This window comes from Orcinus orca, chromosome 7, assembly GCF_937001465.1.
Source record: "Orcinus orca chromosome 7, mOrcOrc1.1, whole genome shotgun sequence".
Lineage (NCBI taxonomy): Eukaryota > Metazoa > Chordata > Mammalia > Artiodactyla > Delphinidae > Orcinus > Orcinus orca.
Genome location: NC_064565.1, coordinates 55,888,638 through 55,909,073, shown reverse-complemented (window position 1 = coordinate 55,909,073; position 20,436 = coordinate 55,888,638). Strand labels below are relative to the sequence as shown.

General features: G+C 35.7%; 1 protein-coding gene across 2 annotated transcripts in view; it reads right to left on the bottom strand.

Annotated features, from left to right (window-relative positions):
- Nucleotides 1-20,436, bottom strand: part of XIRP2 (xin actin binding repeat containing 2) — a 45,996-nt gene that overhangs the window by 21,484 nt on the left and 4,076 nt on the right. For both annotated transcript variants that reach the window (XM_049712291.1, XM_004267258.3), the window contains exon 2: nucleotides 19,630-19,767. In XM_049712291.1, the coding sequence (XP_049568248.1) occupies nucleotides 19,630-19,767 (138 nt within the window). The remainder of the gene's footprint in view (nucleotides 1-19,629; nucleotides 19,768-20,436) is intronic.

Here is a 20,436-nt window from a genome sequence, read left to right as displayed (position 1 = left end):
AGAATAGTCAAGTGATCAAAGGGACATTATTACTATTAATCAAATAGGAGCACTAACTTTTTTTAAAAAAAACAAACATGGAGTTAAATAGTTCTAAGGGATCAAATTCTAAACTTTAAACCAAGAATAAGTTTAAAGTTAACTCATGAGATCTTGACTTGTGATTTTTTTTTCTTGCTAGTGGACTTCTAGTGTCTGGCTTACCCCCAGGGGTATCTGGTATACAGGGTTAAAGTTCCGATTAACCAGATGGCAGTCAGACATTTGCTTAGAGATATACAGTATTATGTGATCTTATTACACTATCTAGGAAGGAGAGTTATGACAAAAAATTGATACCCTCCCAAAAGTCCTTCAGAGAATTGAAGCCAAAATGTAGGTTTGCACTTTAAAATGTAGATTACATTTCATTGGGTGTGTTAATTAACTAGACGGGAGGAATCCTTTCACAGTGTGTATGTATATCAAATTATCACTATGTACACTTTAAATTATCTTATAATTTTTTCAATTATACCTCAATAAAGCTGAAAAAATATAAATTATATCTCATTAAATTAAAGGCCAGTGTAATCTTTTCCTAAGCAGAATGGGTTTCTAGCCCTAGTTAATGATCCACATATATCAATAGATATTTATTAACATGCTTGACACATAGTTTATGCTAAGGAAAAGTTTACTTAACGAATGAATGAATAAAACAGCAAATTTCCATTAATAAATGAATTTCATTCAACCTTCTATTTGCTGAGAATGTCCTAGAACCTGGGGTTAGAACAATGAACAAAATGTGTACTTTACTTTTTCAAGAGGGAGTATAGGAAATAAACAATTCATATTCTTTCCTTTAAGTTCAAAAAATCATAATTCTATATAATAAAAAGTTTTGCATAATCAAGTTGTATTTAAGGGTATTAATAACATTAGGCTGGAGGGAACAATAACTGTCATTGAAGACCACAGATAGAAAAAAATGCATGGGCACAAATAACAACTCTTTGTATAATAACTGTTTACAACTATGGCAAGTCTTTCCATCTATAGGAATATAATGGGGATATTCTATGGCTTTCTTATGACACACTGAGAAATAGGAAGTACTGATTAAACAGAAAGTGAAAGAACAAAGGACATAGGAACTGACCAGTACCAACATCCTTATTGAAAGGCACAATGATCATTACTATAGAATCACGTCTCTGCCTAGAGGCCCAGATGACAAGCTGTGGCCCAGAGACAAGCTTATTTGACCCACTCAATGTTTTTTAAAGTTTTGAACTAATTAAAACCTACAAAAAAATCAAGATTTCTGCTTATGTTTGAAAATTTTGAAGATCTGGCAATATGCCATATTCCAACATGGCAGTGGCTTGCTGGAACAAGGTAGTGGCCACCTGTCTTAGTTGGGGCATATACTTTTCAGTTGGTCACTGTTCCTATCACTCACTAATAGAGTATTTAACACCAAGTTGACATTTAAAAAATAAAACCTGCCTATCATCTTTAAATATATTTTCTTGTAGGAGATGACACAACATAAACAGTGGAAGGATACATAAATTTAGTTTAAAGGTATAAGTTTCTACTTCAGCATTATGTGCTATTACTAAATACTACTGTAATTGCTACACTAGTTTGGTATGTCAGTGTCAATGCATCAATTTTACTGCCCCCTGTTTTCTGCAGTTTACATAACGTCTGTCTTAAAATATTCCAAGATTTTGTTTCCATCATTTACTGTGTTTCATATTATGCAACTAGTAGAGTTGGATTTTAAATCTGACTTTCATTCTTCCCGATTGCTGGTGTCTATAGAGTGAAGGGTTAGATAAAAGGATGGCTCATCAAAATGCTCGGGAAGAAATCAAATTACACAAATAAAATGTAATAAAGAATTCCGGCCGGAATACCATATGCAAACTCACATAAAATAGTTCATGAAATTGGTACTTAAAAATTAAATTCAAATATAGATTGGGCTGCAAGAAGAAAAATGCAGTTTTGTTCACAGGTGGATTAACCAAAGTCAGGAATGGGGATAGTACTCACTCCCTCCTTTATATTAGATATGCTATAATCTTAGGTAAGTTACTAAATCACACTTAAACTCTTTTTTTAAATATCATTCATCCATGAAAAGAAACACAGATGATATACGTGGTCTAATTTTGGAATCTAAAGGAGAAAATGTGGCATGATCACAAAATGTTATAATATTTGCATAGCTCACGCCAATCTGATATCAGCTCATAGATTAGTCAAGTATATTACAAAAGTCTCTCATGGATGTACACTTCTAAGGAGATTTCTCCAGCACAGGAAAGAGTTCACACTCTGCCTACCCAACTTGCCACTGTTATTATCGTTACAGGAAAAGACATTGTACATTTCCACTGATAAAAATGCAAACTCATACTAGCATAATGAGTAAGGAAAGAAAAGGACAGACTTTTTATGGTGACTCACTATTATTGTGACTCTTAGAAGTATACCCAGTAGAAAAAAGTGTGATGAAAGACTGGCAGAAGAGTAGATGATTACTGCCTCACTAGAGTGGAAAAAACAGCTCATGCTCAATACCCGTAATTCAGCAATGTTACCCATCACTAACCTCATTCTTAATAAAACTAGGAAGGGTTATGATGTATTAATGTTATATGCATCGTTGTCAAACTGACAGAAACAATACCAAAAATGTGCTGTTTATGTTAGCAAAGGTGTCAGTTGATTCAAGGTTTGAAAGAATAATCAGTTCTTTCTTTTAAGTGATGAGCATAAAAATTTGTGGTTGATATATTGTGTTTGTCTAGATTTTGATATGTTTGAATTCAAACATGTTTTCTTTTTGCCCTGAATTTTCTCTTTACGTTTTAAAAATTTACTTTAAAACTTTACAGTATAAAATTTGACGTCCCTAGCATTGGAGCTTCGGGTTAGGGCTTTTCCTCATTCACTATACACTTCTGAGTCTTGGCTCAAAATTATTTTCTATTTGAAACCTTTCCTGACTTTTCTATACAGAGTTCCCTATTACTGCTTCTTTTATTGTATTCCTGTATGGTCAGTACACACCTCTGTTATCTACCTATCCATTTCACATTCATGATTTGATAATACGACCCTTTCCTTTAACTGAATTCATGCATCCTCAAATCCCAATGTTTAGCTTCCTGGTAGAGAGTAGATGCCCCCCAGAATATCAAGGAGTGAATAGTAATATTATGAGCAAATAGTCAATAGTAATATCATGAGCAAATAGTCACTTTTTTCTCAGGAATGTGAAAATTTTATGATTTTATAAAAATCTAATTTAAAAATTAAAATTCTATTTTTCCCCACATAATCCTATGATTTTATTTTTTTGTATTTTGGCTGACAATCTTTGACACTGAACATTTTATGATTGGTAGGTGGAGTTACTGAAGCTGATGCATATAACAATAACATGTCCATCACTGACAAAGTATATGAAGAAGAGTTCTCTTGATAACATTGCAAGTGATCAGAACATTTATGGAAGAATATGGGCAGTGCTGTGATGCTGTGAAGAGCAGCTGACATCATTAGAGGGAGGAGAAGCCTGTACCAAGAAACCAAAAAATACACAAAGGTAACAAACACATACAAAAAGGTAAAGAACATTGAAAAATAGGAAAATTTATTTTCAGGTGGTCTTTTTATAAAAAGATCTTCATGGTGCTAAAAAAAACCCAAACTAGTCTGTATGTTCTTTTTTTAGTGAATTGTTATTATTCACTGAGTTTGTGAATCTGATGTATTGCCAAGAAATAGCAGTAGAAATGTGTTGAGCAGAATTACTATGACATCAAAAAATTAAGTTGAGGTATTTATGATGACAGGAGAAGACAATACTTTATCCTTGTTTTTAATATCAAGGGAAAAGAAGAATCAAGGCAAATGTAAGTCGTGATTCTTCATATAACTCAATATATTTGGAAGTGAAGACTACAATTTTACTTGGTTCAGTAGTAATGCTCCCTGAAGCTATGAGTGTGTCCTAGTTGGACTGTTGGATCCTAAGAGACTGATGATGCAAAACATTCAGAAAAAAAATTAAGATAGTACCTTTTTCCTTTGAAATCACTGCATCCCTAAATGTGAGTGATCGTATATAGCTTCACTTATACATTTATTTATTCAGCCAATAGCTACTGAGCACCAACTATCTCTATAGCATTTTGCTAGGCGTTGTCAGTACTGTTTTAGTAAAAGTTTTCTCTACCAACCTATCTACATATCAATCATCTGTCTATTCATCTATCTCTATATCTGTGCAATATATAAAAATATGTACAGGATTTCCCTGGTGGTCCAGCGGTTAAGACTCTGTGCTCCCAATGCCTGGGTTAGATCCCTGGAACTAGATCCCGCATGCTGCAACTAAGAGCCTGCATTCCACAGCTAAAAAGATCCTACACGCCACAACAAAGACCCAGTGCAGCTAAATTAATTAATTTAAAAAACTGTACATACATATCTAACGGAATAAAAATGGCTCGCTTAGCTTGAAATTCTCTTGAGACAAGATCTGTAATATATACACATGCATGAATTATGCAGGTTTGTTGTATAAATCTCTGAGAGAAGCACTATCATTCAATTATTTTCAGCTCTTTCTGGGCTCAAAACAATTATGCTTTGGTCATATTTAGCCATAAACAGCAAAACTTATAATTTTTTAATAAAAATAATTAATTTGAAAGTAGGAATATTTGACTTGAAAGAGGGAGGTTTATGAATAAGTAATGCCAGCTTTCACTACTAAAACTTTGTCCTCTACTTTCCCCAAAGTGTTATTTATAGAGCCATATTCCAGCGTCCAAAAATGCTGAAGATTCATTAAAAGAACATGTAAAAGATGTACTCTCAACTGGGCCATCAAACATATTAGTATTATAAACAACAATACTTATGTGACAAACTAAAAAGAACAGGATACATAAAAACATTCAATTTTCAGTAAAGGACACCTTCTAGAAGTTTTATGTAGATGTATGTTTTTTATACACACACATACACGCACACACACACACATACATGTATACAGGATTTCAATCTAACATAGACGTAAGGCATCTTAAAACAAAAAAGGCACTTGGATATAAATAAACATAAAAGTACAATAAAAGAGGCTAAAACTTAGTCTCAAGGAGCAGTGAAATTACCAAAAAAAGCTTGCAAAAAGAATGAAAACATTTTAAAGAAAAAGAAAACCAGGGGTAACATATATCTTACATTAATTAATGCAAACCAAAAGAGAGAAAGAGAAGAATTCTACCTTTTTATTATTACCCCTCTTCACCAATATCCAATTGATTTATAAGCTCTTCCAATTCTATCTTTAATTATCTTTTGAGTCAATGCCCTCTTTATCCTAGAACTTCTGACCCATTTAAGTCCTCATGTATTTAATCTGCTATTTCAGTAGTCTCCTAACTTATCTTCTTCAGTCTAACCTCGACACCATTTATATCTATCCTATACAACTAGAAAAAATGTTTCTTAAATGCATATCTATTCATCTTACTCCCCTGTTTGTTTCTTCAATGGTTTTTGATTGCCTTAGAATAAAGTAAAAAATCTTTATTATAGTATATAAGTTTTCCTCTTATCCAGCCTTTGGCTACATCTCCAGCTTCATGACTCAATTGTGCCTCATTATATTCACAAATATACTATTTTACCTTTTGCATAAGTTGTTCCTTTCACTTAGAATGTAATTCTGTATTTATAAAAAATGATTTTAAGTCTCAGCTGAAGCATCCTCCACCCTCAGATTCCCCTCCTTGACCATCCTTCAACCAGAGTAAAGTTTATCACAACCTCCTTGTGTCCCAACAAACCTCATTTATATTTTCCATGACAGAATCTACCATATTGCACTTGTAATTATTTGTTATATGTGTTTCTCTCTGATAGAGTGAGCGTCTTGAGGGCAAAATAATATCATACTCATCATTGAATCTTTTGTGCTTGACATATGGTGAGTGGTTAATGACTATTAGCTGAATAAAAAAAAAAATAAGGCACAGACTCTGGAGTCAGCCTTCCTGAGTTAGGATCACATTTGCTCACTTTCTTGGGCAAGTTACTTAGATCTTTCATGAGTTCATTTCTTGTCAAAAAAAAGTAGGGGGCGGGCAGCTAAAAATAATGCCTATCTCAGAAGGTTATTGTGAGGAGAAAGTCAGTTAACATATGTGAAAACCTGGCTCATAAGTGCTACATTAGTATTTGCTATCTTTGCTTAACATATTCATTGCACACTTACTCTGCATCAGCTATTTTCCTAGTAACTTGGGATACATAGTAAACAAGGCAAAAAAAAAAAAAGATTGAAGGAAAGTAGATTGTCTGTGGTTATGTCAATACATTTTGCCATGAATTTTTTCGTTGTAGAATTAAGCCCAGAAACGAAAGAAGAAACAAATTTCAATATGTACATTTTTTTCAACCAGAGAAGTAGTGGATTTGGGGGATTTTTCAAAGAGAAGCAAAAAGGTGCCTATGCATATTATAACTCTTCTAAGTCATTCTGGCCCCTAGGACATGGACATTTCTATAGAGGCATGGCCAGAGAGTGGCTTTCTGATCACCTATCCAGTTTTTCTTTGGTTCATCGTTCATGAACTGGTACCCAGTGGAGAGTCAGTTCACAGTGATTTAATCTACTATTATACAATTCTTCTCACACTTAACTCTTTCCTAAAAGGTCCTGTTGTGTGCCTCTCATCTAGACGATAAAATAAGAATGTTAAGATTTGTAATTTATATATAGTTTTATCAGTCACAGCTCCCAGTGTCAAGCATCAGAGTCTAACTGATTTAAATAGGACAGGTACTTTGTTAAAGAGACATTTCATAGCAGAACTGTATTCCACAGAGTCTCCAGGAATAAGACTCCAGAAATATACTTATTCTCACAGAATAAGACTTGGAGGTTTTGTAGCCAGGAACACTGCCGAAAAATGCTGCAGAACCTTCTGGAGAAGGCACCCTTGCTGCTGACATTGGGCACACTCATTGCCAAAGCCATTGATACTATATAACAGATATTGCTTCTAGAATGGTTCTTTCTTGAAAATTGATGTAGCTAATCTCTGCCACCAGCCATCACTAAAACTGATTCTTCATAGTCCCTGCTTCTCATGCCATTTCATTACTTCTTAATGCAAAGACTGAGTTGGAGGTGTCTGATTGGTGCAGTCTAGTTCACAAGCTTGGGTCCTAGATACCAGCAGGGCCAGGAGAGTGAGTGTATGATATTTGCAGCTTCTTCTAGTGGAGGCTGGTTTTGCCTAATGGGGTGGTGGAGTCCCCAAGTACAGGAGGTTCAGATGTCCAAAAGAATGAAAAGTGCGCATTACCTTTCCTAAGAAAGTATTATTTGCCAACACGGAGGTCTTATTAACCAAACAGAAACCAGTTAAAAACACAAGAAAAGGAATGCCACTCATTTTTGACAACAGATAACATAGTAGAAAACTATGTTTTCTAGAAATGTCCTATGATGAAATTGATTTGGGCTTATTTCTTGGCAATATATGCTCCATGTGACATTACAACTTCCTTTAGGAAGACTGAGACAGTACAGTTTGCCTGCTAATAGGGTCATGAAGAGTTCCTGTTATACAAACCTGCCTCCTTCATTCATTGTCCCTCTGAGCCTTTATGGTCATCAGTCTTGGTCACTGGGAGGAATACATTTTAAATCCTTATATAAAATCCAAGAGGAAGGAAAAAGCACCATAAAACAGATTTGGCTCTGATGTAAGCATTCCAAGATAATCCATGCAAACAACGCATTTCAGGATAATTATTAATTATGACTACAAATTAATTACTCTGATCATTTGGGTTTTCTTCATAATGAGGAAAAATCAGGAAAAATAAAAGGGTAATTAGTTGCAATTTCACTGGTGAATGTATCTACTAGTAAAACGGGGAATGGAAAGAGATTGAAGTAGAGACAGGAACGTTGGGTTATGGGCTGGAGTTTGTCATCAATTCAAGTGAGAAGTCAGGTAAGTAAATCACAGCTAATTTCAGTCTCACTTAGAATCCTCATTTGTAATCTGCTGGGGTAGAGAGTAGGGAAGCATTGAAGGAGATAGATAGAAGGAGCTACCACTGATTGAGTGCTGTTATGTATCAGGAAATATACAATGCCCGTCACACTTTATAACATCTAATTTCTTAAGAATTTTACCATTTTTAAATTCTACATGTTGATTACCCATGGACTTAGCCAGTAAAAGGAGTTGAAGGGAAAATGCTGTGCAAGATTTGAAAATTCCAAACATATACCATGAATATAGAGATGAACAAGAATTCAGTCAACCAGTTGTTTTGAGTCAATGCTTTTAACACCTTAAAGCAATAAGTGATGTGCTCAACATGCACTTGTGATGTACCTAAAGTACATTTAAAGTAGGGACAAGAAAGGAGAGTTACTCTCAACTAGCTAAGTATGCTGAAGAACTGCACTGAAATGCCTTCAAAGAATCTAAAAATTAATAATCATGTGCTGTAATTTTTATTGTATATTAATTTTTTTGAAAAAAATCACTGAGTCTTTTACCCTAATATGCTTTTCACCAGTATATCAGGTAACCACACAATTTGCTTTATTTCTTTTAGGGTTGTTGATTCAGTGAACCATCTTTTCTATCAGTATAATATCGGTCATCAAGTGCAAAGGTTTCAAGAAATATAAAAATCAATGTCAGAGGTTAGAAGGGTCTCAAAATGGAAACAAGGTTCTTACAAAAAAGGATAAAGAACGATTTGCTTTAAGTAGATGCTTAAATAGTTTCATTTTGCCTAAAAATATACATCTCCAGCTTATAAAAATTGAGCCATTTAACTCCTATAGATTTGTAAAAACAAATCAGATGAAATGAAATTTAAGGACATACCCTTTGATCTGTACTGGATTTTCTCCCAGTTACACTTATCAGTTCCAGGGCACCCACCCACTTGCTGAAGACTCATGACTGAAGATCAAGTTGGTTCTATAAGGATGCATCAGAGCGGATGAGATTCAAACAGGCTTTGCTAAGGAGTGATAGTCTTTAAAGCTTATTTCAAGTATAGTGGTCTATGAAACAGTAAAAGATAAATACTTGATCACGTATCTCAAAATTATAGGAAGAGAAATAATACTGAGCATAGGTGCCAAACACAGAGCCTATGATCATTATATTTAAGTAATTTAACCTGTATTTTGTGTGACATGATATTGTCTGTCTCACCACTATTTTTACAGGAGGAAATCAACATATTGGCATCTGATTCTGATACAGAAAAAGTAGCTCTGTATGTAAGTATCTATAATTCTCTCATCAGTATTTTTTTTCACACTCCCTCCTCCCCAAAAATTATTGCTTTTCTTTCTCTATTTTCGGTACCCAGACTTGATGGTACACTTTCTCATTATCATAATCCCCTCTCTAGTAACGAAAGGCCTGGAAAAAATAAAGACAGGGAAGAAAAGGAACTGAGGAAAAAAAGGAAAACTTTTTTTTGATCCTCTAAAAGAAAAACAAAACACGGAAAATATGATTGGGGGGAATTTGTTGATATTTTTAGAATAATGATAAAAATGCTTCTGATAAAAGGCTCACAAACTGAACCCCAGCCTAACGTACTGACTTCATCGAAGCACCCTAAACCTCCCCAAACAGTTCTACACACTGTGCAATATGATGAATTGCAGGATCCAAGGGAGGAATTTCAAATGCCATAGCAGGATGATGTCTCTAGAAGACCCTGGTATTTACCCAAGGATAAGGAAGATGAATTGAGCACTTAGCTCCCCCTATTGGGGTCCATGTAGTGGCTGGTATATGATGTGTCCTGTCCTCCTGATGGGGTTAGAAATGAAGTAGTCTCCTAAAAAGCTGTTTCTTGGACCATGCTGGGTAGATCACTCAGGATAGATAGGGATAAAGAACAAGGACAAGAAAAGGCTGTTAGAAGGAGATGTAATCTTACTCTGGGTTCTGTGATGTTGAGATTTGCAAAGAAGCTGGAAAAAAATGAAGAATTTCTTAAACATATCTCTGTAAGGGCATGGTGCTAAGGACAGAATCTCTTAATGCCTCTTCCTTTTCTCGGGCCTTGTGTTCTTCCAGTTTTTTTTAGCATGATAATTCATCTGTAATTATGCAAACTAATAAATAAACGAACATCCAAAAGAATAGACAAGCTTGACTCAATCCAGTCATTTTCAGAGATCCATGAAGACAGGTTTATTCTGAGAAATATGAGACCCAGAAGCAGCAGAAAGAGCTAATAATATCCTCTTATGTCAAGTGCTTACAGAAAACACCCGTTTTATAAAAGTAATCATGTGGAAAAAACATTTTGCAGATTTTACTAAGTTCTGCAAACAAAATGATTGAGTAATCTTAAGGGTTTCTTTTGTTGTTATAATTTTCCTTGCTCCTCACAAACTAGCAAAATCTCAGAACTTAAAATTCTATGTCTTGCCATTCTATTATAAAATTTAAAAAGAAAGTAAATTTAATTAGTATAAGATATTGTCTATATACTTGAGAATTCTATTAAGCGTAATTATACAAAGAGCACAGTTACAATTCTAAACTAATAGGAGACCAGATTGAAGAAGGGGCTATACAAATGTATTTTTTTTCTATTCCAACTTTCCCTAAATATCCACTCCCTCCCATAAAAGAAGACATAAAATCTGATTATGTCAAAACATCTGTGCTTTACATCTTTATCAACATCAAAAACTTTTTCAGATCACCTGCTGAACCTCTAAGAACATGAAACTCTGTGCTCTCACTTTGTGTCTTTGAGGAAAGGGTCTAGGTGACACTCTCTCAATAACCATAGGCCCTGTGATAAGAACAATACCACTCCTTTTCTCCTAAAGCAATCCCAATTCCTTTCACTTTAAAGGAGTGAAGGGTATATCTGTAAGTATACTTTTCTTCTGTAAATGAAACTGAAAATGGATTCTATAAGAACAAATAGGTTTCAGAAACAGAAAACTCACCATTAAAAGTACCATTAAGAGAAAGAGAAACTTTGATAGTAATACTCCAATAATTGGGTAAATGTTACTACTACAACTTTTATTTTGGAGAATAAGATGAATCATAGAAAAGCAACCAATTTAAGGTTTTTTGAAAGCATTGAATCTTGCAACTCAGTTTTACTTATGAGTATTTGTACCATTCACTGAGGCCCTGACTGCCTGAGAAACTGTACTGGGGGCCCCCCTTCCTCTGGTAATGTTTCTAAACCCCTCCAAGCCACCAGGCAGATTAGTTTGTTTGCTCATTTTCAGCACAGTAAAGGAACCCAGGCAGAATGCACACATTGGATGGACTACACTGTTTCATCAAGAAGATAGAGTTTCCACACAAGACCCAGGCAAATGCTTTGCGGGTATCTTCACAGTGCGGGGTTGGAATGTGTTTCCCTTTATAATGATGCACTGGAATGGCCTGCAGTGCTGTCCCAGGGGAGGGAGGTGTGAATCCCTCTGTGCACTAGCATCTACCAACAGATTCTGCAAAAGAAGCTGAAATTGGAAGTTGCAAAGGAACCATGACTGAGACTTTATGGTCACACCTCAGCAGACAGTTAGCAATTACCATCAACTTCATTTGGGGACAGCAGAAGTTGAGAGTTATAGTGTGTGTCTCTAAAGTAACGTGATTAATGCCAGTAGATCACATAAGATCGTCTTATAGTGCTTTATAGGCACACCTTGTATCCCAGGGGGAGTCCACATATTAGTTTAGCTGTGAAAGGAGCCAAATGTCTATGACCATGTTACTATATGATTTAATAAGGTTTATCACTTTATAATCATCTTATGTCTTTCAGAAATTAATATTATTTTTATAGAAATATCAAAGGTACAAACTCAAGAGACATTAGGTAACCAGATTGTATAATCCTATGAAATTAAAGTTTTTTAATGAAAGATGGCAATATTAATGAGTTAAATCTCAGTTTTAATTAATTATTGGCATATCAGTGTAGCTTAAGCTAATAAATTCATTATTTTTAGTTTATTTTTATTCTAATTGGTTTATTTTAAATGCTGTGATATGTATTTCTTTAGTTCACTTATATCACTCCATTATCTAGCTTTTAAAAAATATTTGAATATATCTTTGTATATATGCAAAAAAAATCCTCACAATTTTAATACAGTCTGCCATTAACATGGGAGTTAACTGGGCTTGGAGGTACCAGTAAATTGGTCGTTTGGCTGACTGGCATTTATTATATTCACCATGATTCTTTTAAGCCCTTGATTTCTCTGTTCTCAGCAGCCCCTGTTCTATTCTTTGCAGTAGGCATCTCAAGAGAAATCTCAATAGAAATAGAAGGGCCTTGGTATCAGAGTGAAGAATGAGGTGGGCAGTGGAGAAGCCTCAGATGAGAAACTAAGAGGGGAGTGGTCATCTCTGGGATAACAAATCCTGGCTCAACCCTGAACTGCCATGCTCATTGCTGCACATTAGAATCCCCTGGAGGGCTATAAAATTCCCTGATCCCTGACCCCATGCCAGGACAATTAAACCAGAATTACCTGGGCTGCCCTAGGAGTTCCAGTGCATGACCAGAGTTGAGGACCACCTTACTGAGAGCCTAGGAGACTTAGATGACAAGAGCTCCCACTGAGATTTCATGTCAATTCTAAATCCTTATCCAGTCAGAGAAAAGGTAGGAGGAGACATGTCAGGAGCTCTGAAGAGGTCTTGCTTCAGGTCCAGAGTGATGTAGAAACCAGCAGACAGAGGACTTATTGAAACCCACTCCTACTACATTCCTGTACCCCAACCCAGGGAGGCCTGGGGTAGAAGCATGTAATAGGTGCTCCATAAGTACTGGAAGCCCCATTTCTAGACAAACCAGGCACATATGGGCTTTTTGGAAGCAGGAGAAGAATTAGTGGTTTGTTGGGGCTGGTAGAAAAAGCCTTTCATCCTGAGAAATACACATTTTCACAGAGTTTAGTTTGTGTTTTTACTTTCCTCATAGTTGGGGAAAGCAGTACTAAATGCAGTTAATTGGCTTCGAATCTTGAGCAAGGACATTTTTTTACCAAATATAACTCTTTTCCATTCACCTTCTGTAGGAAAAAATGTGGGATTCCACCAAGACCTACAGAGCTATAGGAAGGTGGACACGGGTAGGAAGGGAGGAGACAGATGGAGACTGGGTAGCAGGAGGTCACCAGTTGCAAAGCATGTACAGGGATGTTAATTATAAACTAATCTTTAATTACCTAATGAGCTTCTAGGAAACGATTCTGTCTCCCCAGGCTAAAAAACTGAAAAAACAGTTAAGGTGTGAGGCACAGAACAATGCCATCCTTCTTTGTCATCTTACCTATACATAAAATGTTTATGAATCGCATTCTACTTTGAGAATAATTACCACTGGATTATGCTTTAGTGGCAACACTACTAATGATAATAGCTGGTGTTTACTGAACATTTAATATCTGCTAGGCATTCTAGTAAGAATTTTACATGAACTGTCTCATTTTAGTCTTAACACACCTGTCAGCACAGTAAAGGAACCCAGGCAGAATGCACACATTGGATGGACTACACTGTTTCATCAAGAAGATAGAGTTTCCACACAAGACCCAGGCAAATGCTTTGCGGGTATCTTCACAGTGCGGGGTTGGAATGTGTTTCCCTTTATAATGATGCACTGGAATGGCCTGCAGTGCTGTCCCAGTGATGTCCCATCCTCATTTCACAGAATAGGTTACGTGGTTAACTCAGGGAATTCTAACCTGGGCTGTATGACTCTGGAGCCAATAGGCCTAACCATGAGTGTAAACTGCCTCGTTTTGAGTGGGGTTACTTTAGTTATAATAGTCATTTTAAAACCGTGCGCACAACTAAAAAACTTTTCAAGACACACTTTGGGTCACAACCTTGTGTGCTGATAGAGATCTAGGTTAGATTGGGGTTGTTAATAACAATCTAGGCCCTTGAAAAATCGTGCATGGGACAGAAAGCTAAAGGTAGGTTTAAAACATTTACGTGAGAAATGCTTTGCAATGTGGACATTTAGCTGATAAAAATATGTTTAGTTTGCTAGAAGATAATTATGGGTCACCTTTAAAGAGTCTAAAACACACAGATGTCAGATTATATCTGTCACAACCTGTCAAAAATATTTTCTATCAGCCTAAAATTGTCCAGAGGTTGTTCCAAATCTACATAATCCTACAGAGTGCTAATGTTTACACGAGGATTTTTGCAACAGCAGATGTATGTGGAAAGATACATACTGTCTTGCAGCTCCCTACTGGTCCCCATCAGACTTGGCGGCAGGGAGTGAAGGTCAGGAATACTTTAGACTCTTGACATAGATTCAGTGCAGCCATTTTCACATGAAAGCAATTACCTAAGCGCTGTATCGCACTGATTACTTACCAGACTTTTGGAGCCCCATCTGCTCTTCCCTACTTAAGCCACTTAAAATGAAAACAAAACAAAACAAACAAAAAAAAAACTCCAGAAAAGAAGATGCTTGTAGGACTTCACAATTAATACGCAAGGAGCTACTCAGTACTGTGTAAATAAAAGAGAAAGAAAACGAAGAGGAAATAAGCATGAGAGAATGAAAATCAAACCCTGAATGTGAGACTATGGCACAAAGAAGGAACGTCTTAAGACTGCTAGTGGGTCCAAGGTTTGTTTTTTGGAGGAATGGAAATGTTCTAAAATTAGATTGTGGTGACACTGTACAACTTTGTAAATATATTAAACAGACATTGAATTGTACACTTAAAATGGGTGAGTTCTATGGTATGCAAATTATCTCAATAAAGCTGTTAAAAAAGAAGAAAGAGAGGAAGAAAATCTTTAAAAAAAACAACAACCCAGAAACCATGGAAAGGGTGAGTGAAAATCAACTCTGAAAAGAGACAATGGCCATTTCATACCAACAACATCTGCTCCAGCATACTTTAAGACACACTTTTAAGGATGAGGGGATGGGTTATTTTTTTTTTTTCCCAAATGGAGCCTGCTGTACTGAGTGGATTAAAAATATCTCTCTTAAATGGTCCTTTCCATTCTAGCATTAAGAACATACTGATTTTCACTGGCATGGAATTCTGAGAAATCAATCCTAAGACAAAGTCAGAAACAATGCTAATGTGATATTTCTAACCTAAATATCAACAGGACACATGCCGAATGGCTCATAATCCCTTAAGGAGGGCTGGATTTCATTCATATCTACAGGAATCAGTAATGGCTGTTTTGAAAAACAGAATCTAAATGGGTGATATTAAAAATGGGTAGTAGTAACTACCAGAGCCACCGAGTAAAGTTTTCTCCAACGCATTCTTCTAAGAAGCTGAACCCTCACCCCAAACATCCTTCACCCAGGGGCCCTGACTGTTGAGAGTAGCTCCTTTTTCTAATTTACATAAGGATACTCCACAGGCTAGCAGTGATGCTGGTAACTGTTAAACAGGCAGAACCATAAAGCATAAGTTTAGAACACATAAATAGGACATCATTCCAAGTTTAAAATGTCTGGCATAAACGAATGTTCCTATATCTTGTACCTCCTTTTTTCCCCCCTATTTCAGAACCTCTTTTTCAATAGGTATGAAATAATCAATAAAAAAACAGAGGGACCTTTAACCTCAGAGATAGCTTAATTTTCAAAACTTGTTTAGTCCCATTGCTGATCTCCCAGAAAACTGTTTCCAAATAGCTAATTACCCTGAAATAGCTCACTTCAATACATTAGGAAGGAAAGAGGCAGACTGGACTGAATTATTACACCTTATGAAATTATTACTAATTGTGATATTAAATATTGTCAGAAATCCAAAACAAATGTTCTTTCTTTTAACTCTAATTAAACTTGATTTCCAAGCTAATATTAATTTTTATATGTCAGCAAAATAAATATTTTTCTGACCAGTGGCAGACTTAGCAGAGAGCTAAATCTCAAGTACTTTCAATAAAGACTGAAAACACCCTCAGAGCCGACAATAACTTGGGTAAGACAGAGTTAACTGTCTGTCTACCAGTAAATGTTTTGTTCTCAATCCCTGCTGATAAAAGAAGTGATTTTTAGAATGCATTCAGATAGCTTTAAAAGTTTAAGTGAATATCTAAGACATGATTTTTCTGTGTTTTCCTCTCTATAACCAAATCTGATATGTATCTCAAATTTCCATTAAGGAGTATAAGTTAGTCATTTGATTTTCTAAGATACAGATGACGTTTTTCTTTCATTTTCCTACAGACTTCTGCATACAGTTCAATAAATGGTATTTACTCGTTTATCCTTCCATATATTCCCTTTATATTTTATTTATATTGCATTGCACTGTGACTTAGATTTAGTTATTCCTCATGGAATTATGGGGTATTATTAGTGTATCTAAATGTAGATAATGAAACTGAAGTTCAGAGACGTCCCTACAGGCCCAGAGTCATGCAGATATTCAGATTTTTAGCACATGTTTTTTTATTACTCGCACACACTTTAGTATGTCATGGTCACAGAGAAGGAACTACAGCTTATAATAATAAACTATATTTGCAAGGAGCTTGCAAATATATATATATATTTGCTGGTTTGGTTGTTTTTGTTTTTACCCAGCATTCATTTATTCTTTGTTCATAAGGGTATGCTGAGATCTTCCACGTAGCTAAACAGGTACAGAGGCCTCAGCCAATCAGCATCCTCTAGCTACAGCAATTTAGTTCTAGGGGGAGCATGTGTATTCCACTTAGAACCAATTAGATCCTGTAAGGTTTCTTTCCCTGGGGCTTCTGGGAAAAGGATTCTCACTCTTTCTCTGCATCGTTTTTACTCCTTTCTGGGGAAAACCTGGGAGAGAATGGGGCCAGCTCAGAGGAAGTGAGGCTGAGAGGTAAAAAAGAAGAAATATGATCAAGGAGATACTCAGTTTTTTAAACAAACACTTGTGAAGTGCTTATAAAGGGCCAGGCACAGTCTTAAGCACTTTACAAAAACAGCTTAATTAATCCTCTTAACAAAGCTATGAGGTGGGTACTATTATAATCTTGACTTTATAATTGAGGAAATTGAGACACAGAGAAGTTAAGAAACTTGCCTAATGTCATTCAGCTAATAAATGAAGGAGGGCTTCCCTGGTGGCACAGTGGTTAAGAATCTGCCTACCAATGCAGGGGACACGGGTTCGAGCCCTGGTCTGGGAAGATCCCTCATGCTGGGGAGCAGCTAAGCCCATGCGCCACAACTGCTGAGCCTGTGCTCTAGAGCCCGCGAGCCACAACTACTGAGCTCTTGTGCTACAACTACTGAAGCCCGCGTGCCTAGAGCCCGTGCTCCGCAACAAGAGAATGAGAAGCCCGCACACTGCAACGAAGAGTAGCCCCTGCTTGCTGCAACTATAGAAAGCCCGCCACAGCAACGAAGACCCAATGCAACCAAAAATAAATACATAAAATAAATTAAATAAAAAAATAAATAAGTGAAGGAGCAGGGATTTGGACCCAGGTGATCATGCTCCATCCCAGTGCTCTTAGCTACTACGCTAGAGACATACTGTGAGTCCTTAATTACATCAATGGTAAGGTAATATATGCTTCACAATGGGTTCTCAAAGAAAAGAAGGAAAGAGGGAAGGAAGGAAGAAGGGAAGGGAAGGGAAGGGACATCCCTGATTTTTTGCATTTGACAATTCCCTTGGTATAAATATTCTCAACATGGCTGATTTCAAGCTATTAACACAGTATTATCTGGTTTGCAAAATTCCTGAAAATTTAATAATCAAAGAGTTGGTACAAGCCAGTTGCTCTAGTACACCCCTGGAACTTACATCAAGCCTTCCTTCCACAAGACTGCACTTTTATGAATCTGTAATGTTCCTTTTGGTTTAAGACTCTTGTGGTTGAGTTTTTGGTCTTTTTCAATATAAAGCATCCTAACTGATACCAAGTTTCACAGATGATGAAATGCTTTCATGGAAACTGCTCTTTGTCATCTTTGACTGCCACAATCACCTCATGAGATAGACAAAACACTCATCAGTTTCTCCATCATAACTCAACAGAAACTGAGACTTTGAGGGGCTTATGAATTTGGACTATGTAGTACTGGCTACATAATTTGCTACACCCAGTGCAAAATGAAAATGTACGGTCCATTATTCAAAAATCTTAAGAATTTCAAGATGACAGCAGAGCATGAAACTAAGTGCAAGGCCCCTCTAAGTATGGAGCCCTGTTTAACTGCCCACAATGAAGATGGCCCTGGGTCTATGGGACTCAGCTGATAAATGTCAGAGGTAGTGTGTGAACTCAGATCTACAAGTCCCATAGCCCTTACACTCTATCACACCGCTTTCCTGCAAAATAAAGGATATGGAAATACTTTACCTATCTTTTACGTAGGATTTATTTAAATTATTAATGATGACTATATAGCATGTGGTTGATCAGTTTCAAGTAAACACATATACTTGATTCACTTAGAATCCTATGTTGCAAGAGCTATACATTAGGTCACAAGTATATCCAATCTTAATTTATTTATATTACATTTCCTTTAGGCAAAATTAAAAGAAATCTTACCGTAAACTTATTGTGAGCAACTTACATTGCACATTTTTTTTCTTGTTTACTTTTCAAAGCCAGAAAAAGAAAACAAATAATATTCCACATACCAGACTTTTAATCAATCTATCTGATATACTGCCCCTGACGCAACCTTACAAACCCAACTGCCTTAATAGCCACCACTTAGGCAACTCTAAATACCCTAGGGAGTTTTCTGAAAAAACAAGCAAACAAACAAACAAACAAAACCAAAAAACAAAAACAACCCCCATGTTTATCTCTGACTACAACATTTCAGAAATACCCCAGTTACTTTCTTCCTCCTGGAAAACCTGGGCCTAAGTCCAGCTGTTTACAGTGCAATTACTATTTTCCAAAGTGCCAGGCTTACTCTAATGAGTTTTATTACTTAGATTTTCACATGCAAAAATCATCACCCAGGACAATATTCGGTAATATAGGACAATGGAGTAATGAAATGGGAAAGAATCTTTTATATAAGATAGCATTTAGAAGTTGTATTATGCAGTTTTATATAACATCTGGTTTCCACTACTCAATTTTTGGTGATTTTTGAAGAAAGCAGAAAACTCATCACAATACGCAGCTGAATAATGTTTCATATTTAATCTATGCAAACAAATAACAGATAGTTTATCATGAATTATAACCTAAAGGCAGAGGCTCAATGTAAATATTGTGCTCAACATTTCTATTTACCTGTTGACTAACCTAGGCTATTTAATTTTCATTTTTGTTTGAGACATTAGAAGCCAAGAGAACAAATATTCCAGTATGATTCCCTAGAAACATGGCAAAATGCTCCAAGTAAATAAATCAATACATTGATATGAATTAACCGTGATTTTTCTAAAACATTTTAAAATTACAATTCTTGTTAATGAGTAATGAAAATAAATATACCACCAAAGAGGGCAGGGATGTGTGTTTTATATTAGCACTGAAATGAAAGCATTTCAACCAGACACGATTTATCCTTTACCAATAGTAGTACTACCTGCTCAGATCTGTCCTGGTGCTGGTATTGGTACTGAGTAAAGGTATTACAGGAAGAAGCAATTTTGTCCTTCTCAAATTGTTTCTTCACTCTGGCCAAACCGCCAGGCACTGTGCACATTTCTGATTCTTCCAGCATCTAAGACAAGAAAAAGGAAAGAAAAAGGGAATTTCAGCTTGACATCTTCTCAGGATGGGATTCTCAAGCTATTTTTTAAAAAAATGGTTGATAATTATTGAGTGGTATATTAAAAAGATATTAACATACACAATTATTTCAGGAGGATCTTATTACAGAAAACCTTAATAAAAATAAGTTCTCCATGTTGTTTTTTCCTGTATCAGTCTTTTGATATAAAGTCAGAAGGATCTTTAAAATATTGAGTTAATTTTCCTTATCTCAGATAGATTTTTATGTCTGGAGATTAGGTCTGTTAGAATGGATTTCTCTCATAATACACAGACTAGCAGAAATTAGAGTAATTGATTCAATTTTAATCCACAATAAAGTTGTCATTAAAATTCCAAATGTCTATATAGGTAATACATTAATAAGGATATTAAAAAACATTTGACTTATTCTAAAATGTATTTAAATCATTAAGGATGAACAAAATAGCTTTGAAGCTATTTTGGGGAGCATATTTTTATTACTATACATTAATATTAGTAAAAATAACAACTACTTAATACGTAGTGCTGAGTGATTTTCTATGTATTTACATATATTTTGTCACTTGATGCTTCTCACGTTCTGTGAGATACGGTCATTTATGGTGGGGATGTCTAAGTTTAGAAGGATTCAGGT